At 44.2% G+C, this 13,825-nt stretch overlaps 2 protein-coding genes across 3 annotated transcripts in view; one reads left to right on the forward strand and one right to left on the reverse strand.

Annotated features, from left to right (window-relative positions):
- Positions 1-7,437, reverse strand: part of ADSS2 (adenylosuccinate synthase 2) — a 35,614-nt gene extending 28,177 nt beyond the window's left edge. For both annotated transcript variants that reach the window (XM_035108346.3, XM_035108344.3), the window contains exon 1: positions 7,067-7,437. In XM_035108346.3, the coding sequence (XP_034964237.1) occupies positions 7,067-7,249 (183 nt within the window). In that variant the 5' untranslated portion in view covers positions 7,250-7,437. The remainder of the gene's footprint in view (positions 1-7,066) is intronic.
- A 163-nt stretch (positions 7,438-7,600) lies between these two features.
- CATSPERE (catsper channel auxiliary subunit epsilon) overlaps positions 7,601-13,825 on the forward strand; it is a 62,955-nt gene continuing 56,730 nt past the window's right edge. Inside the window, exons 1-4 of the mRNA XM_088666489.1 lie at positions 7,601-7,815; positions 9,071-9,119; positions 9,533-9,606; positions 13,348-13,420. Of these exons, the coding sequence (XP_088522615.1) occupies positions 7,733-7,815; positions 9,071-9,119; positions 9,533-9,606; positions 13,348-13,420 (279 nt within the window). The 5' untranslated portion in view covers positions 7,601-7,732. The remainder of the gene's footprint in view (positions 7,816-9,070; positions 9,120-9,532; positions 9,607-13,347; positions 13,421-13,825) is intronic.

The raw sequence follows: 13,825 nt of genomic DNA on the forward strand, positions 1-13,825 counted from the left end.
AAAAGAAAAAAATCTACACATTGGAAGCCCTTAGGATACCTAGAAGTAAACTACCTAAGAAAAGAAGTTTGTTTGTTAGTTTACACAAAAGTGTTTAGAATTAAAATCATTTCTATTTTTAACTTAAGATACTGTAATGGTATCCTATCCAGCTGAGCAGTCTGATCACTCCAAATCTGTGATATTTGTATCAGTTTTGAAGGGACCCTGAGCCACATAGCTCATACAAGGAGAATGTGATTAGCAAATGGATTAATGTGAGCTATTGGATCTGTTTCACCCTCAAACGACTGCATAATGCTACCCGTGATGACGAGCTTTTCCCATTTCCTAAGTTCATTAGCAAAAATGAATGGATGTTAATTGCACATAAAAATTAGGCAAACCTGGCAGTTGTGAAATTGTTGCTTTCATTTATTAGATACAAGGAAAATAAGCCTGATAATTTAAATCACTGGCATCAGACCATTTTCCAATGAAAAATGAAAATTACTTTTCACAAGTTTGATAATTTTCCTATACAAATTAAGGTAATTTTTCCAAAAAAGAAACACCAATGAAAACTACAGTTGAGGCTCATAATTTAACAACCTGAGAAAGTTAAAGTGGTGCATGAAGATGGCAACTGATTCCACTTAAGAACATATAACCACATTGGTTCAGTGCAGCAGAAAACCATGCACCAGTTCTGCACACTGTTGGAGGCATACTTCAAATCAAATTAACACACTTTTTTATTAAAAAAAGAAATTATTTTAAAAAGAAACCTCATATTTTCCCATGCTCACATGCTAATTTGAAAGCAACTGGACTTCAAAGCCAGTTCCTCTGATGTCACAGAAATAAAGCATGCTTACTCATGAGGCAGTCTGCCCAATTCACTAAGTCTTTGGCACCTGATAATTTTTGTCCACCCATCTACTTTATATGAACATAGGCAAGTGTTTAATAATAATAATAATAATTTATTATTTATACCCCAGCTTTGGATCCTATATAGATAAGTAGATAGGTAGGATGATAGAGACAAAAAGTCAAAGATCAGGTTACGCGTATGATAAAATCTGCAAAATGAAGGTGCCACAAACCCCTCTGTGGGTGGCTGCCACAGAGAATGCTTTTTCTCAGGGTACCTCACCACCTCAGCTTTTGGGGGCAGAAGAACTACCGAGAGGGCCCAGTGTTCTGATCTTAACACCAGAGTGTGTCTGTTGAGGAGGAGGCAGCTGTTCAGATATTTGGGGCCTAAGTCATTTAAGGCTTTAAACTCTAGTGTGAGCACCCTAAATGATGTATAAAAATGAACTGGCAACCAATGTAGGTGTTTTAAAATAGGAATTATATGAGTTATAAATGGAACTCCAACAAGTGGTTTGGCCTTTGCATTTTGGACCAGTTGATGTTTCTTCAAGGGCATGTGGGACAAGATGAAACCCTGCAGGACACCACAGAACAACTTTTTTTGAAACTATTCCTGGAGGTAAGAGCAGAGCTACTGAAGAACAGTGCCTTCAACTCCAACCTGCCTGAGAAGCTCCAGAAGAATACCATGGTCAACAGTATCAAGGCCACTGAGATCAGGAAGAACAAGAAGGGTTGCACTTCCCACATCTCTGCAACTAAATGTCATCAGCCAGTTTCATTGCTATGACTGGGCCTGAAGCCAGACTGGAATGGATCCAAGCCATCTCTTTCTCCCAAACATATCTGAAGCTGTGCCACAACACTCTCAAGCACCTTGCCCAAAGAGGGGATATTTGCTACTGGGTGATAGTTGTCCAACACATCTGACTGCAGGGAGGTCTATTTAAAGACCACTTTTTAATGCACCACTTCAAGGCGGGTACTACTTGCTCTCCTCCAGGGAAGCATTAATTCTCAGACACACCTAATCAACCCCCTATAGCTAAGTCCAAGAAGCCAAGACAGTCAAAGGTGAAAGGGGCAGGTGGTTACGGTAGTTGCATATTTTCCAATCAGCTTGCCACATCCTCAGACCACATTAATTGAAACCAATCCAGTACAGAAGGATCAAACAGCGCTCCATTGGACTTGTTCTGTGGCATCCAACTCTGTCCAAATTACAATTTGCCCATTATATACACAAATGCAACAGCTATCATTTCTTTCCAATGATGGCTGCAAACAAGCAAAGCATAATATGAAGAGATGCTCAGGGTTAGAGATGTGGTGGTTGGGGGCAGGGCAGACAGATTTTTTTAAACCCACCGCTTGCCTGCAATTTTTCCAGGCCTTCACATCTCTACTCTACTTGTTCCTAATGCTAATAACCCCTCATAGCCTAAGGTGCAATGGTTCTGTAAAGATGAATAGGAGAAAAAATATGCTTATGAAGTAATATAGCCGATGACTTGGTAGTATGTGATCTGTGTAAGAAAACACAGAATGTTGCTCAATGAGAAACTGATGTGTGGTTCTTTTTCCCTATTTCAACAGTTAAACAGACTTCAACGTTTAGCCTTTAATTGCACTTCAGTAGAAATCAGACTCACCACACTGATTTTTAGACACACTTTATGACCAGATTATCAAATGTACACATTTATACATTTTCATTTCAAGCAAACAAAAAAACAACGTGCAGCATATGCTGTACTGTATTGTAACACTGGCAATATGTTATCACTTCAGCAAATAATCTAATTTGCTTTCTCCTTATCTGAAAGTTGTTCCATCAAAAGCAGGCATTGGAAACCACCATTTTAATAGAACAAACTGGGATGAGAATTGTTAAGGTTTTACTATCAGATTTCTGTGAATAGGACTATTATTGAAGCCAGAGGTGGGAACTTGTGGTCTTCCAATGTTGTTGCAAAACAGAATCCTGTGAGAACAGAATACTTGGACTAGATAGGCCTTTGCTCGAATTCCGGCTTTTCTTATGCCCTTAACATTCAACATGAAGAAGTGTTCTACAAAGTTTGCCAACCATTTTACACTTTTTGGTTGTCCTAACAAAAGTGTATTAGCCTTTCAATCTTTTCCCTTCTTTCTCAAGTGATCAATTTACTTGAAAATTTTATTTTTCTAGTATTTTTCATGGGTTATTTCTCAAACCTTATTTATCTTGCAAGTTCATGCTAGACAGATAAAAAGCCAGGATCTTAACTGTTTTTGCCCCAAAGTAGCTAACAGTTCAGGGACGTGGGTGGCGCTGTGGGTTAAACCACTGAGCCTAGGGCTTGCCGATGAGAAGGTCGGCGGTTCAAATCCCTGCGATGGGGTGAGCTCCCGTTGCTCGGTCCCAGCTCCTGCCAATCTAGCAGTTTGAAAGCATGTCAAAGTGCAAGTAGATAAATACAGTAGGTACCGCTACAGCGGGAATGTAAACGGTGTTTCTGTGTGCTGCTCTGGTTTGCCAGAAGCAGCTTTGTCATGCTGGCCACATGACTTGGAAGCTGTACGTCGGCTCCCTTGGCCAATAACACGAGATGAGCGCCGCAACCCCAGAGTCGGTCACGACTGGACCTAATGGTCAGGGGTCCCTTTACCTTTACCTAACAGTGCAGCTTTTTATAAATGTTAAGACTTGCTATTTTTTTTTCAGCTTCTGCCAGTCACTGACAGTTTGCAAAAGATACCGTGTTTCTCCAAAAATAAGACACCGTCTTATATTTATTTTTCCTATAATAAAAAAAACCCCACGGTGGCTTATTTTCCGGGGATGTCTCATTTTTTTATTAAATATGGTACAGTTTAACCTACAAGGTTAAACTGCCTATCACTATGGCTAATTTTCAGGGTATGGCTTATTTTCGGGTTATGGCTTATTTTGGGGGTATGTCTCCTTTTTTTTTGGAGAAACACGGTATCTTTATGAGGGCTGCCCTTGAGGAAAACTCAGAAACTTCAATGGGTTCAAAATGCAGCAGGCAGATTATTGTCTGTGTTACCATGTTCTAAAACAGTTGTTTCTGGGCTACCAGTTTGTTTGTTTTCATGCTAGGTTAATACTACAAATGACTTCAAATACGGTATGTGAAGGACTGTTTCCTCTACAGGCTCCCGCCCCCTTGTGAAGATCTGCAGAGAGCGGCATCTAGGTAGTTCTTCCCTCAGAAGTTGGGGGTGAGAAAAGGCATGCTCTGTGGCAGCCCCTAAGTGATGGAATTCTTTCCCCCAGAGGTGCATCTGCTTTCTTTTACAGCTTTCAGCAAATGTTGAAGATGTACCTCTTTACCCTGGCCTTTAACACCCAAGGTGTGTGTTTTCAGTACCGGACCTATTCTGTAATTGGTTCCAAATGTTTATAATTCTGAATTTTAAATTGCTGTAACTCTTCTGGTGAAGGGTAATAAATTTAATAATACTAATGACATGTAACTGAACCGTAGCATATTAAGTGGACATTTATTCACATATATTTGGGGCCCATTAATCCTACCAGCAACACTGGCTTTCATTGTCCCTCGGATCAATGTCAGCAATTATTGTGGTGTTTTGTCTCTCCCACCAGTCAATACACAAGGAACTTTAGGACTGGTAGTTCTCAAGAATCACACAGAAAGATTGGTGCTTCCCTGTCCCCCCAACTCTTAAGTCCTAGTTAAACTACACACAGGCCCGGCTCTAGGGGTAGTCTCGGTGGTGCGGGGCGCCAGGGCCAGCAGGAGGGCACTGCGCGGCAAAGCTGCTTGAGAAGGCCCTGACTACACAAACATATTATCTTTTAGAGAAGAGCATGGGTCAGCAACTCACTTTTCAAAATGTTGCTTCATCTGCCTTAATGTAGCTTCTTATTGGCTTCAACAGATCTGGTAAGATCTGGTCAACAAGTACATAAACACAGGGAAATAAATATAGTCAGGCATAATTTACAATTTACTGTAGTCCCATTTTCTCACTTAGAGTAAAGGGGTTGCAGCCTAAGCCGTCACTCCTCCAGATTTTCAGGCCATAGTAAAATAGGGTGAATTTACATTATTGGATACTGTTGTTAATAACCCAGGATAGTCAGGTGATAGATTTCCACCTGAAAAGAAGGGCCATAGTTCAGTGGTAGAGCCAGAGCCGGCCCGGCCACTAGGCAGAGTAACACCGCAGCCTGGGTGCCTTGCCACCTCTACCAGAAGCAGAGAAGCGCCACCACCACATTGGGCATAATCTCACCCCCAAATTGGCACTGATGGCGGCAGCACCTTGAGTGGCGAAATGGGACGTACTGCCCCTGGGTACAGCATATGCATGCCAGATATCACTGGTATCTTCAAAGCTAGGCTGAGGAAGGCTTCCTGAAAACACCTTATTAACCAGTGTCAACAATGCTAAGGTCAGACTTGGTACAAAGTAGCTTTCTATCTCATCCATCTACCTACCCTACAGCTTGGGATAATGCATTCTAGGAGAATGCATATCTGGGAAAGGGAACAAAGCGGACAGATCCATAGTTTTCAAGTAAGACACTAAATATGGGGTGGTAGGTATTCAAAGTAAGTCCTGCTCAGAGTAAACAGCCATGACTAATGTAGGTTCATTAACGTCAAGTTGATCTACTTTTGAGTAGAACTTAGCTGAATACAACCCATCAGTATTTGTGGCAAATATATGTACACAGGATTATGCACATACTTTCTTTTTTACATCTGTATAAGAGAACTGTCATGTACAAAGCAGTTGATTCAGATTCTTAAAAACAACAATATGGCAGCCTTAGTTTTTTCTAAGTAGTCTAGGTATGGCAAGCCTTTTGATTTTTTTCAACTCCTAAGCACAGAATTCCTATTTCATTGTTAAAGATTGAGAAACCACTTCTAACCTGAGCATGTTCTGAAATACACAGACTACAATTTAGAAACAAAGCACCCAAAGAATTGTGTGTGAACTTTTATGGATTCAACAGGGCACTTTGCATCACCACCTCTTGAGCTTCCTGCTTTCTCCACCCCTCCCCTGCCCTTCTGAAGACTGGAGAATCCTAAGACTGTGTAGGTAAGAGGCTGCATTAGTAAGATGAAAACAAGCCATGTTTTGTGTATGCAAAGCAGAGTTTTAGGTATGCACATGGTGCACTTTGGATCCTAGGTAGTCTCGGTTCCAATTCTGATAGAGACTGCAAGGCCATTACCTGTTCTTCGGATTATCCGTTTCCATCAAAATCACTTAATGAAAGAAAACAGACCTTTTAAAAGGAATTTTCAACTGAATTTAGTATCTTACCATTACCTGTATTATTTAAACATCATTATCCATGTACTTGGAAGAAATTAGCTATACCAGATTGACCATAAGAAGAGGGAGAAAAAGAGAGAAGCCAGGATCTCTGCCTTTAGACCAGGCATCGCCAAACTTAGGCCATCTGGAGGGCCGAAGTTTGGGGGTGCCTGCTTTAGACATCAAGTATCACACAGAGGTGAAGAAAACAGGAGGACGTTTGTTTCTTATTTTGGGCAGGCAACACAACAGCTGAACACCTGAGATTAACCTCTCCTCCCGCCAGTAAACTCATGATGGAGCCTCAAGGAAGACAACAGCCTCCTGGAGAAGGAGCTGGCCAAGGCCTTGCCAGCAGCTCGTTCAGCCGCCTCTTTTCCGCCGCTGCATTTCGTTAGCCTGAGTAAAGAGCTGCCGCTGCTGTACTGCAGGGCTGCCCGAAGAGAAAAAGAAGCGGACGGCGGGAAATGGCCGTAACCGTCAGAGTAGAGAGATAAAAGAAAGACGGGGGCTGGGGAGGGAGGAACAGGTCGCTGCAGTCCTTCCCCACTGCCGTCCGTCACAAAGCACCGTCGTCAGCAGGGTGGGGAGGCGGCTCGGCGGCTCCAGGCGCTTGCAAAGAAGAAGCAGCCCAGCTCAGTCACAACAATGGAGGAAGCGGGAAGAACCGGCTATGGGGGGAACGAAGGGGAGAGGCTCGCCCTGACGGCCAGCTGGTTAGACGGCGGCGGGTAAAATGCGCGGCGCCTGGCCTGAGCGCGGCAGTTACTATAGAAACCGAGGCGGCGGCGGGAAGAGCCGCGGGGGGTCCGCTCTCGCTCTCTCTGCGGCCCGTCGCCTCCCCGCGTGCGCCTCCGGGAGAGTTCAAGGTGACTCGGCCCGCCCGGCTCCTCACCTGGCACCTGCAGACGATGTCCGCGTCCTGCGCCAGCAAGTCCACCACTTTCCCTTTGCCCTCGTCGCCCCATTGTGCCCCCAACACCACGGCCACTTTGTTGCCGGGGTGCCGGGAGGCGGCCCCGCCGTTGAGGATGGTGGCGGCCGCGGCCGCGGCGGGCGTGGAGCCGCTTTCAGACATGGCTCCCGCAGGCGAAGGTTCCCGTATTGCTCTTAAGGCACATGCGAGGAGCAGAGGAGGAAGCGGCGCGCCCGAATCCGCCGGCGACGGCTACCTCATCCCCGCCTTCCCTCACAGTTGCCGCATCCCTCTCCGGCTCCTGCTGCCGCCTACCGGCCTCCCTTTGGCATCCTGCTCCTACGCGTGTCAGGAGGCCCGCCCCTTCATCTGCATAATATGTTAAATGCCGGCGCTTCGTGTCCATATATAGAAGGAACTACGCTGCCCATAGTGTCGCGCGGCTAACTTCGCAGTCTCGCCGTGAAATGACCGCGGGTCATGCTGGGAAACGCAGTCGCCCGGGATCTCGCCTCAGCTGGCGGGACGGCGCGCTACTCGCTCGCCCCAGTGTGGCCATCCGCGCTGTTATTGGTAGACGCAGAGCGAGCGCGAGGCAGCGTCGGTTGCTAACGGCGGTTTGGGGCCGTTCTTTCGGCAGCGCTGATGGCGCGCTTTTTGTCCCCGCTTGTGTGGGCCAAGCCCCTGCTGCTCTGCCTCTGGTTGAAGGGATGCTGGGCAGTGTGGAGGTGCGGGAGAGAAGGATGGCCCAGGGGGCTGAGCGGGTTGGGAAGGGGATGCCAGAGATGCAGGTTTAAGGGTGCGAGAGGAGAAACGAGGAGGTGGGTGGGGGTCATGGCTCAGGGTAGCGAGCGGCCCTCATGGTGAGTGCAGGTTGCATCTTGTGAAAAGAAGAGTAACAGACAGCCGGTCGTCCAGGGGCCGTTACCTTGGTTTGCTCACTCTACTCAGTCTGAGAGCCGCATTTGGAATCCCCTCTGAGGGTTGCATGCCAGTGGTGGGCATAGTGAAAGTGAGCACAGCCAGTGTGCCCACTCTCAGACATGGAGGGCTGCTGACAAATTAGGTGAAGGGAAGGTCCTCTGGCAAACAATACACTCGCTCTGCAAGGTTCGGAGATCTTTGTTGCTAAGATATGTTAGGACCTGACTCCTTACTAAGATACATTATTTGTCTGTAGTGAATAGGTTTATTAATGGAACCATGTTACCATGTTGGCAGAGATGAACTAAAGCAGGCAAAGCATCTTATCCAGTTAGTTCTCTGTTATACTTGTGCTGGCATGGCAGAAGTGAGTACAGAGTGGCATTTTCCCTCCTGCTGTTATTCCTGGTTTTTATTTTTGCAGCCAAATTCCCTCCCGTTATTTCCAGTGGAAGGGAAACTGCATGCACACAGGGCTAGCATATATTTTCCCTATTTCAGAAGCATGTCAGGGGGTGGAGAATGCTATGGATCCATTCATTGGAAACATGCTATCACCAGACTGCCCTCAGCATGCACCCTCTTTGCATCTACAAACACTGGAGCTTGTAGGGTTGGAAGGCAAGGAATAGAATTTTCCATGACAGCAGTGTGGGAACTCTCACAACAGACCTCTCTCTACCCTCAGAGAAGGATCAGTGGTCTCTGGGATGTCCTCCCAGGACATCCCTGGGACTGCCTTATCATGTGAGATCAGCAGAGAGGCCTTCAAATATTTTCTGCTTCTTTGTTGTTTTATTCAATTCATACCTGAGCAGGGGAAACAGGCCAAAAAATCCAACAGATATCAACAGATAAAGCAGACATCTGGATACAGTAATTCTTTGAGGAAGCAATGAATATCTAATTGATCAGACCAGGGTTCCTCAAGGAAGCCAAGATATTTAAATCACAAGCTGCATGTATAGTATAGAGGTGTGCGTGTGCTCATTAACATCGAAAAACTCTGAAGGGTTTTGCCTTTGTTAATGAGCACCTTGTTTTTTACTGTTTTTTCAGATATGAGACTGCAGTAGGACATTATATTCTATTTACTGCAAGAACTGGTGTAAGTACTTCATGTTTAAGACTACTGTCCATACATAGGCTAAGACCTAATTTGCCAAGTAGAACTGGGTCAAACCTTGAACCACCTTGTTACTGTAACTTTACACATTCCCACCACAAAAGTCAAGTGACTTTTGCCTGCCCCAATTTTCTCCCTTGCGAAGGGCAGGGAGGTCTGGTGGGGGCAGTGGGAAACAATGACACATCCCTAGTAACAAGGAACATCCCAGAATTTGGTCATTCCTCTGTCATATCTTTCAAAAATTTACAAAAGTAGGCTGGAGAATTCACTGCTAAATTCCAATTCATGCAGAAATCAACACAATAATTTGTGCCAGCATTCCCAATATTTGATTAAAGTGATTTTGGCAGCTTTGGGCTTGAGTGATTCCAAGTTATCTTTTCTTTGTCTAGATACGTTTAGTTTTTGAAGGGCCTGCATTTACTGAATGGGAAATTTCTGCATTATGTTCTATTGATGATAAAAGGTAAGGAATGCAAAAACGTGTAACACAGATGTGGGGCTGTCCGGGGGGGGGGGGTGGCTCCATGGGGAATATGCTCAAACATGAGCCCCGATTGAAGACAATACATGCTATATTGTCTACGCTGGGGTTAGCTCAGTTATTAGAGCATGAGGCTGTTGATCTCAGGGTTGTGGGTTCAAGCCCCACATTGGGCAAAATATTGCTGCATTCCAGGGGCTTGGATTAGATGAGCCTTGTGGTCCCTTCCAACTCTACATTCTATGATTCTAACTCCAGCTTTATTGGGCTTTCGCCCACAGTATAGACTCAGGCCCCTAATCTCACACTCCCTTCTTCAGGCAATACAGTCCCTTTAGTGATTAGACCGTTCCTACTAAGCTTGGTTAGGGACATGGGTGGCGCTGTGGGTTAAACCACAAAGCCTAGGGCTTGCCGATCAGAAGGTTGGCGGTTTGAATCCCCGCAACAGGGTGAGCTCCCGTTGCTCGGTCCCAGCTCCTGCCAACCTATCAGTTCGAAAGCACGTCAAAGTGCAAGTAGATAAATAGGTACCGCTACAGCGGGAAGGTAAACAGTGTTTCTGTGTGCTACTCTGGTTCGCCAGAAGTGGCTTTGTCATGCTGGCCACATGACCTGGAAGCTATATGCCGGCTCCCTTGGCCAATAATGCAAGATGAGCGCCACAACCCCAGAGTCGGTCACGACTGGACCTAATGGTCAGGGGTCCCTTTACCTTACTAAGCTTGGTTACTCAGTGAAAAGGTTTCCCCACCTTATGGTGGCTACAGCACAACAATATCCCCCTTTGAAAAGTTATGAGACTTGGGCAGTGATAAATTCAATGATCCTCTTATTAGCCCCTTCTGCAAACAGCCTAGGGTTACACATAGTTAGAAACCATTCTGTCAGAGGCAGTCTGCTGTGCATGTTGGTAAGAGGGATAGGCAGGAAAAAAATACGGGAGTGTGGAGAAGAAAAGAAAATGGAATTTGCCAGTACTGAAATCCTTTTGTTTTTTGTTAACAAGGAGAACTGAGAATTTTTCCGGACCCATAGAGCAGGTGGAATATTGATTTGATTTGTTAATGGGCGTGCTATACACACAGAAGACAAACTGCCACATGGAAACATGGAGAGGAATGTTAGAATGTTGACATGTTCAATGACACAAATTGTCCTTTAAATAATCTTGGTTTGGATAATAAGCTTTTGTCATAGAGATTTCTATCCTGTTACCTCACAGCTGTGTGATAAAGGTTAGATTAGGTCTGTGATGAAGAAAAGTCCTTTTGCAGGAGGTTATTGGTGTTACAGTTCTTCCACAGTGACTTGCAGATGGAAATAATGCTTTTTCAGGAGCCTCCAATTAGGCTTTCTCCCAGTTGAGATCAAACACCCTGGGATCTCCATCTCCTGCCTGCCAGTGGTGCCACTCAGGAGTGACCAGTGAAAGTCTCTTGGAAAGCCAGTGAGGGTTGGAAAGGAGCTGAACATAGGTAGTTGCCTCCATTCTCCTAGTGAAAATGGCAAAGATGTTTAGGAAAGAAAACAACAGATGCTGGAGATGTAAGGAAAAAGAAGAAACATTTTATCATATGTTGTGGAAATGCAAATGTATTAAAAATACTGGGAAATGAGATATAATGAATTGAAAAAAAATGTTCAAAATGAACTTTATTAAACACCCTGAAGCCTTTTTGTTAGGTATCTCAAACCAAGAGCTGCCCAAAGAAAAATGGATACTATTTATGTATGCTACAACAGCGGCAAGAATCTTGATTGGACAATATGGGAAGACGGAAGAAATACCATCAAAGGAACAATGGCAAGAAAAATCGATGAACTATGCAGAATTGGCTAAGCCAACAGATAAACTACGAGAGAATGACAAAAGGGACTTAAAAGAGTCTGGGAACCATTTAGTCTATTTGCTGAAACAACAAAATGGACTGGATTCACTGGCAGGGTTCAAATAAAAGTTCACAAACTTTATTTCAGTAACAAATATTTTAGAGAAATGATAAGGGAAATAAGGGAACTTGTATATAAGAAAAGCAGGATACAATAAATAAAGCTAAATAACTCAGAAGGGGAGTTGAGGGAAGTCTAGAGGAGGGGAGGGAGAACAATGGTATATAACATGATATATATATATAAATTCAATAAAATTCAATAAATATTCATAAATAAATGGCACCTTAAACCTAGGTTATGGGTGCAACAACAGGTAGTTGCCTCCATTCTCGAATGACATACAAGGGCTTAGCTGTTCCCACAGTTTCTTTTCCTGATCCTAAAAAGAACGTGTGGAAAGGGCTCAACTCCCCGATGGTGAAGACATGGCAGGGCAGCATGAGAAGGGTGCAAAAGCCACGCTTCCTCCGATCCCAGCCAACCCTGCACCGCTTTGTGAAGCTGGGATCTGATCTGAATGATTCGCTCAGTGACAGGATTTTGTGTCAGGCCTGCTAATAGGTCAGAGTTAGAAATCTGAGTGGAATAAATGAGTCAAAAGTACTGGGAACGTCTCTTATATTATCTGATTTCGCAGGTATTTCCTGTGGTAGGCAGACCAGGTTGATCATTTCTGCTACAGTATTGGGATCTGACTGATTGATGGAATAATCAGTATCTTGGTCACCTTCTAAGTGGGGGGGGGGTTGTCATTTTTATTTTTAGAGGGAAATATGTCCAGGACCTTATCAGAGTTGTTACAATTATTATTGGTCAAATTAATATTGCCAGCTCCAAACCTGTTAAGGGGTGTTGCAATATCCATCCGTTAAGCTGAACATTCTCTTAGGCAGTTTAACTGATAGAGGTCCCATCTGCTGGACTTTGCTGTGATTTCCTGTATTTGTTATAGTCTGGGGACTTCTTGAGTATCTTTTCTGTTTGTTCCCCCCTCTTGAGTGTCACCCCTATAGACTCAGTGTCACCCCTATAGATAATGATTTTCTTCCTTCATCTAAGAGCATTCTAATTGGGCATATAGGAAGGGAAGCAATAAACCTCTTCATTCTGAGCTGCATTCTGGGTATGATGGAACTTTCGAAGTAATTAGCAGCACTGTTCAGGTTTGCTTAATACCAGGGAGTTTCTCATACTGTTCAAGGTCAACAGAATGTGAATAAATGCATGGTAGATAGTTTAATTAATGAATAATCATACTTTTATTTTCCTATTTTCCTTGGCTTAGAGGCAGGGGTGTTGACTCCCCCCCCCATTGATCTTCTCCCTCGCTGGTCCCAGCCTCCTGGGCTGCTGGGCGGGGGCTAGGGGGCAGGAGGATGATCTTTGCCTTCGCTCATCCCTGTCCCTATCCGGCTCCTGGGCGGGGGCACACAGAGGATGTCAGCCCCCTCAATATATGGGTGATGAGCACTCACCCGGTGGTGGGGGTGGCGGCCCCCTCAATATTGAGGGTCTGAAGTCCCTTCTGCCCCCTATACCCAGCACCCCTGTTTAGAGGGATATTTACAATTTGCAGCATTACTCTGTTACTTTGTAATATTAAAATGCTAGGAATTATCTCAGTGGAGGTTTGTCAATGCAAATATGGAAATATGATTCTAAAGCTGTTGATTATAAAATGTATAAAACTTAAAGAGGATCAAATTACAATTGAATGGCTCAATATATTTTTATGTAACTAATACATATACTTATATTTAGGGCTATAATATGGTGTCAGTGCTAAGCAACTTCACACTAGACATGTTTTTTTTTTTATTATGCTAGTTCACGTACCCCAGAATTGAATTGTCCAGTTGCTGGAACTCATATGGTTAAACCAATAATTCCGGGGGCTCTGGTAAGTTGTGAATAGTTTCTGTTTAGTTCCTGAATTACTACTGTGGTATACACAAAGTTCCCTCTTATAATATATTTAATTTTCAGGAGCATGATGTGGAGAAAATCCTGAAAATAAAATGTGTCTCTTTAAAACTCCAGTGTACCTGTCACAGTGGCCTCCCCTCCCCATTACATAGTGACCTGACTGACATGTTTCAAGCATTCTACAAGCACAAGTTAGAATTCTGCTGCCAGTACTTCTGTCAACTAGGAGTATCTTGGAAATCTCTCTCTGTCCTCACCTTTTACTTCTACTGTATCTTCCTGCCATTTCCACCAATGTTCTTTTGCCTACATGTTTAACATGCCATGTGCCAAGGGTCAATACTCTTCCCCTAGAGGTGTGCTTAAGGCTACATGGCTA

This window comes from Zootoca vivipara, chromosome 3, assembly GCF_965207765.1.
Source record: "Zootoca vivipara chromosome 3, rZooViv2.hap1.1, whole genome shotgun sequence".
NCBI lineage: Eukaryota > Metazoa > Chordata > Lepidosauria > Squamata > Lacertidae > Zootoca > Zootoca vivipara.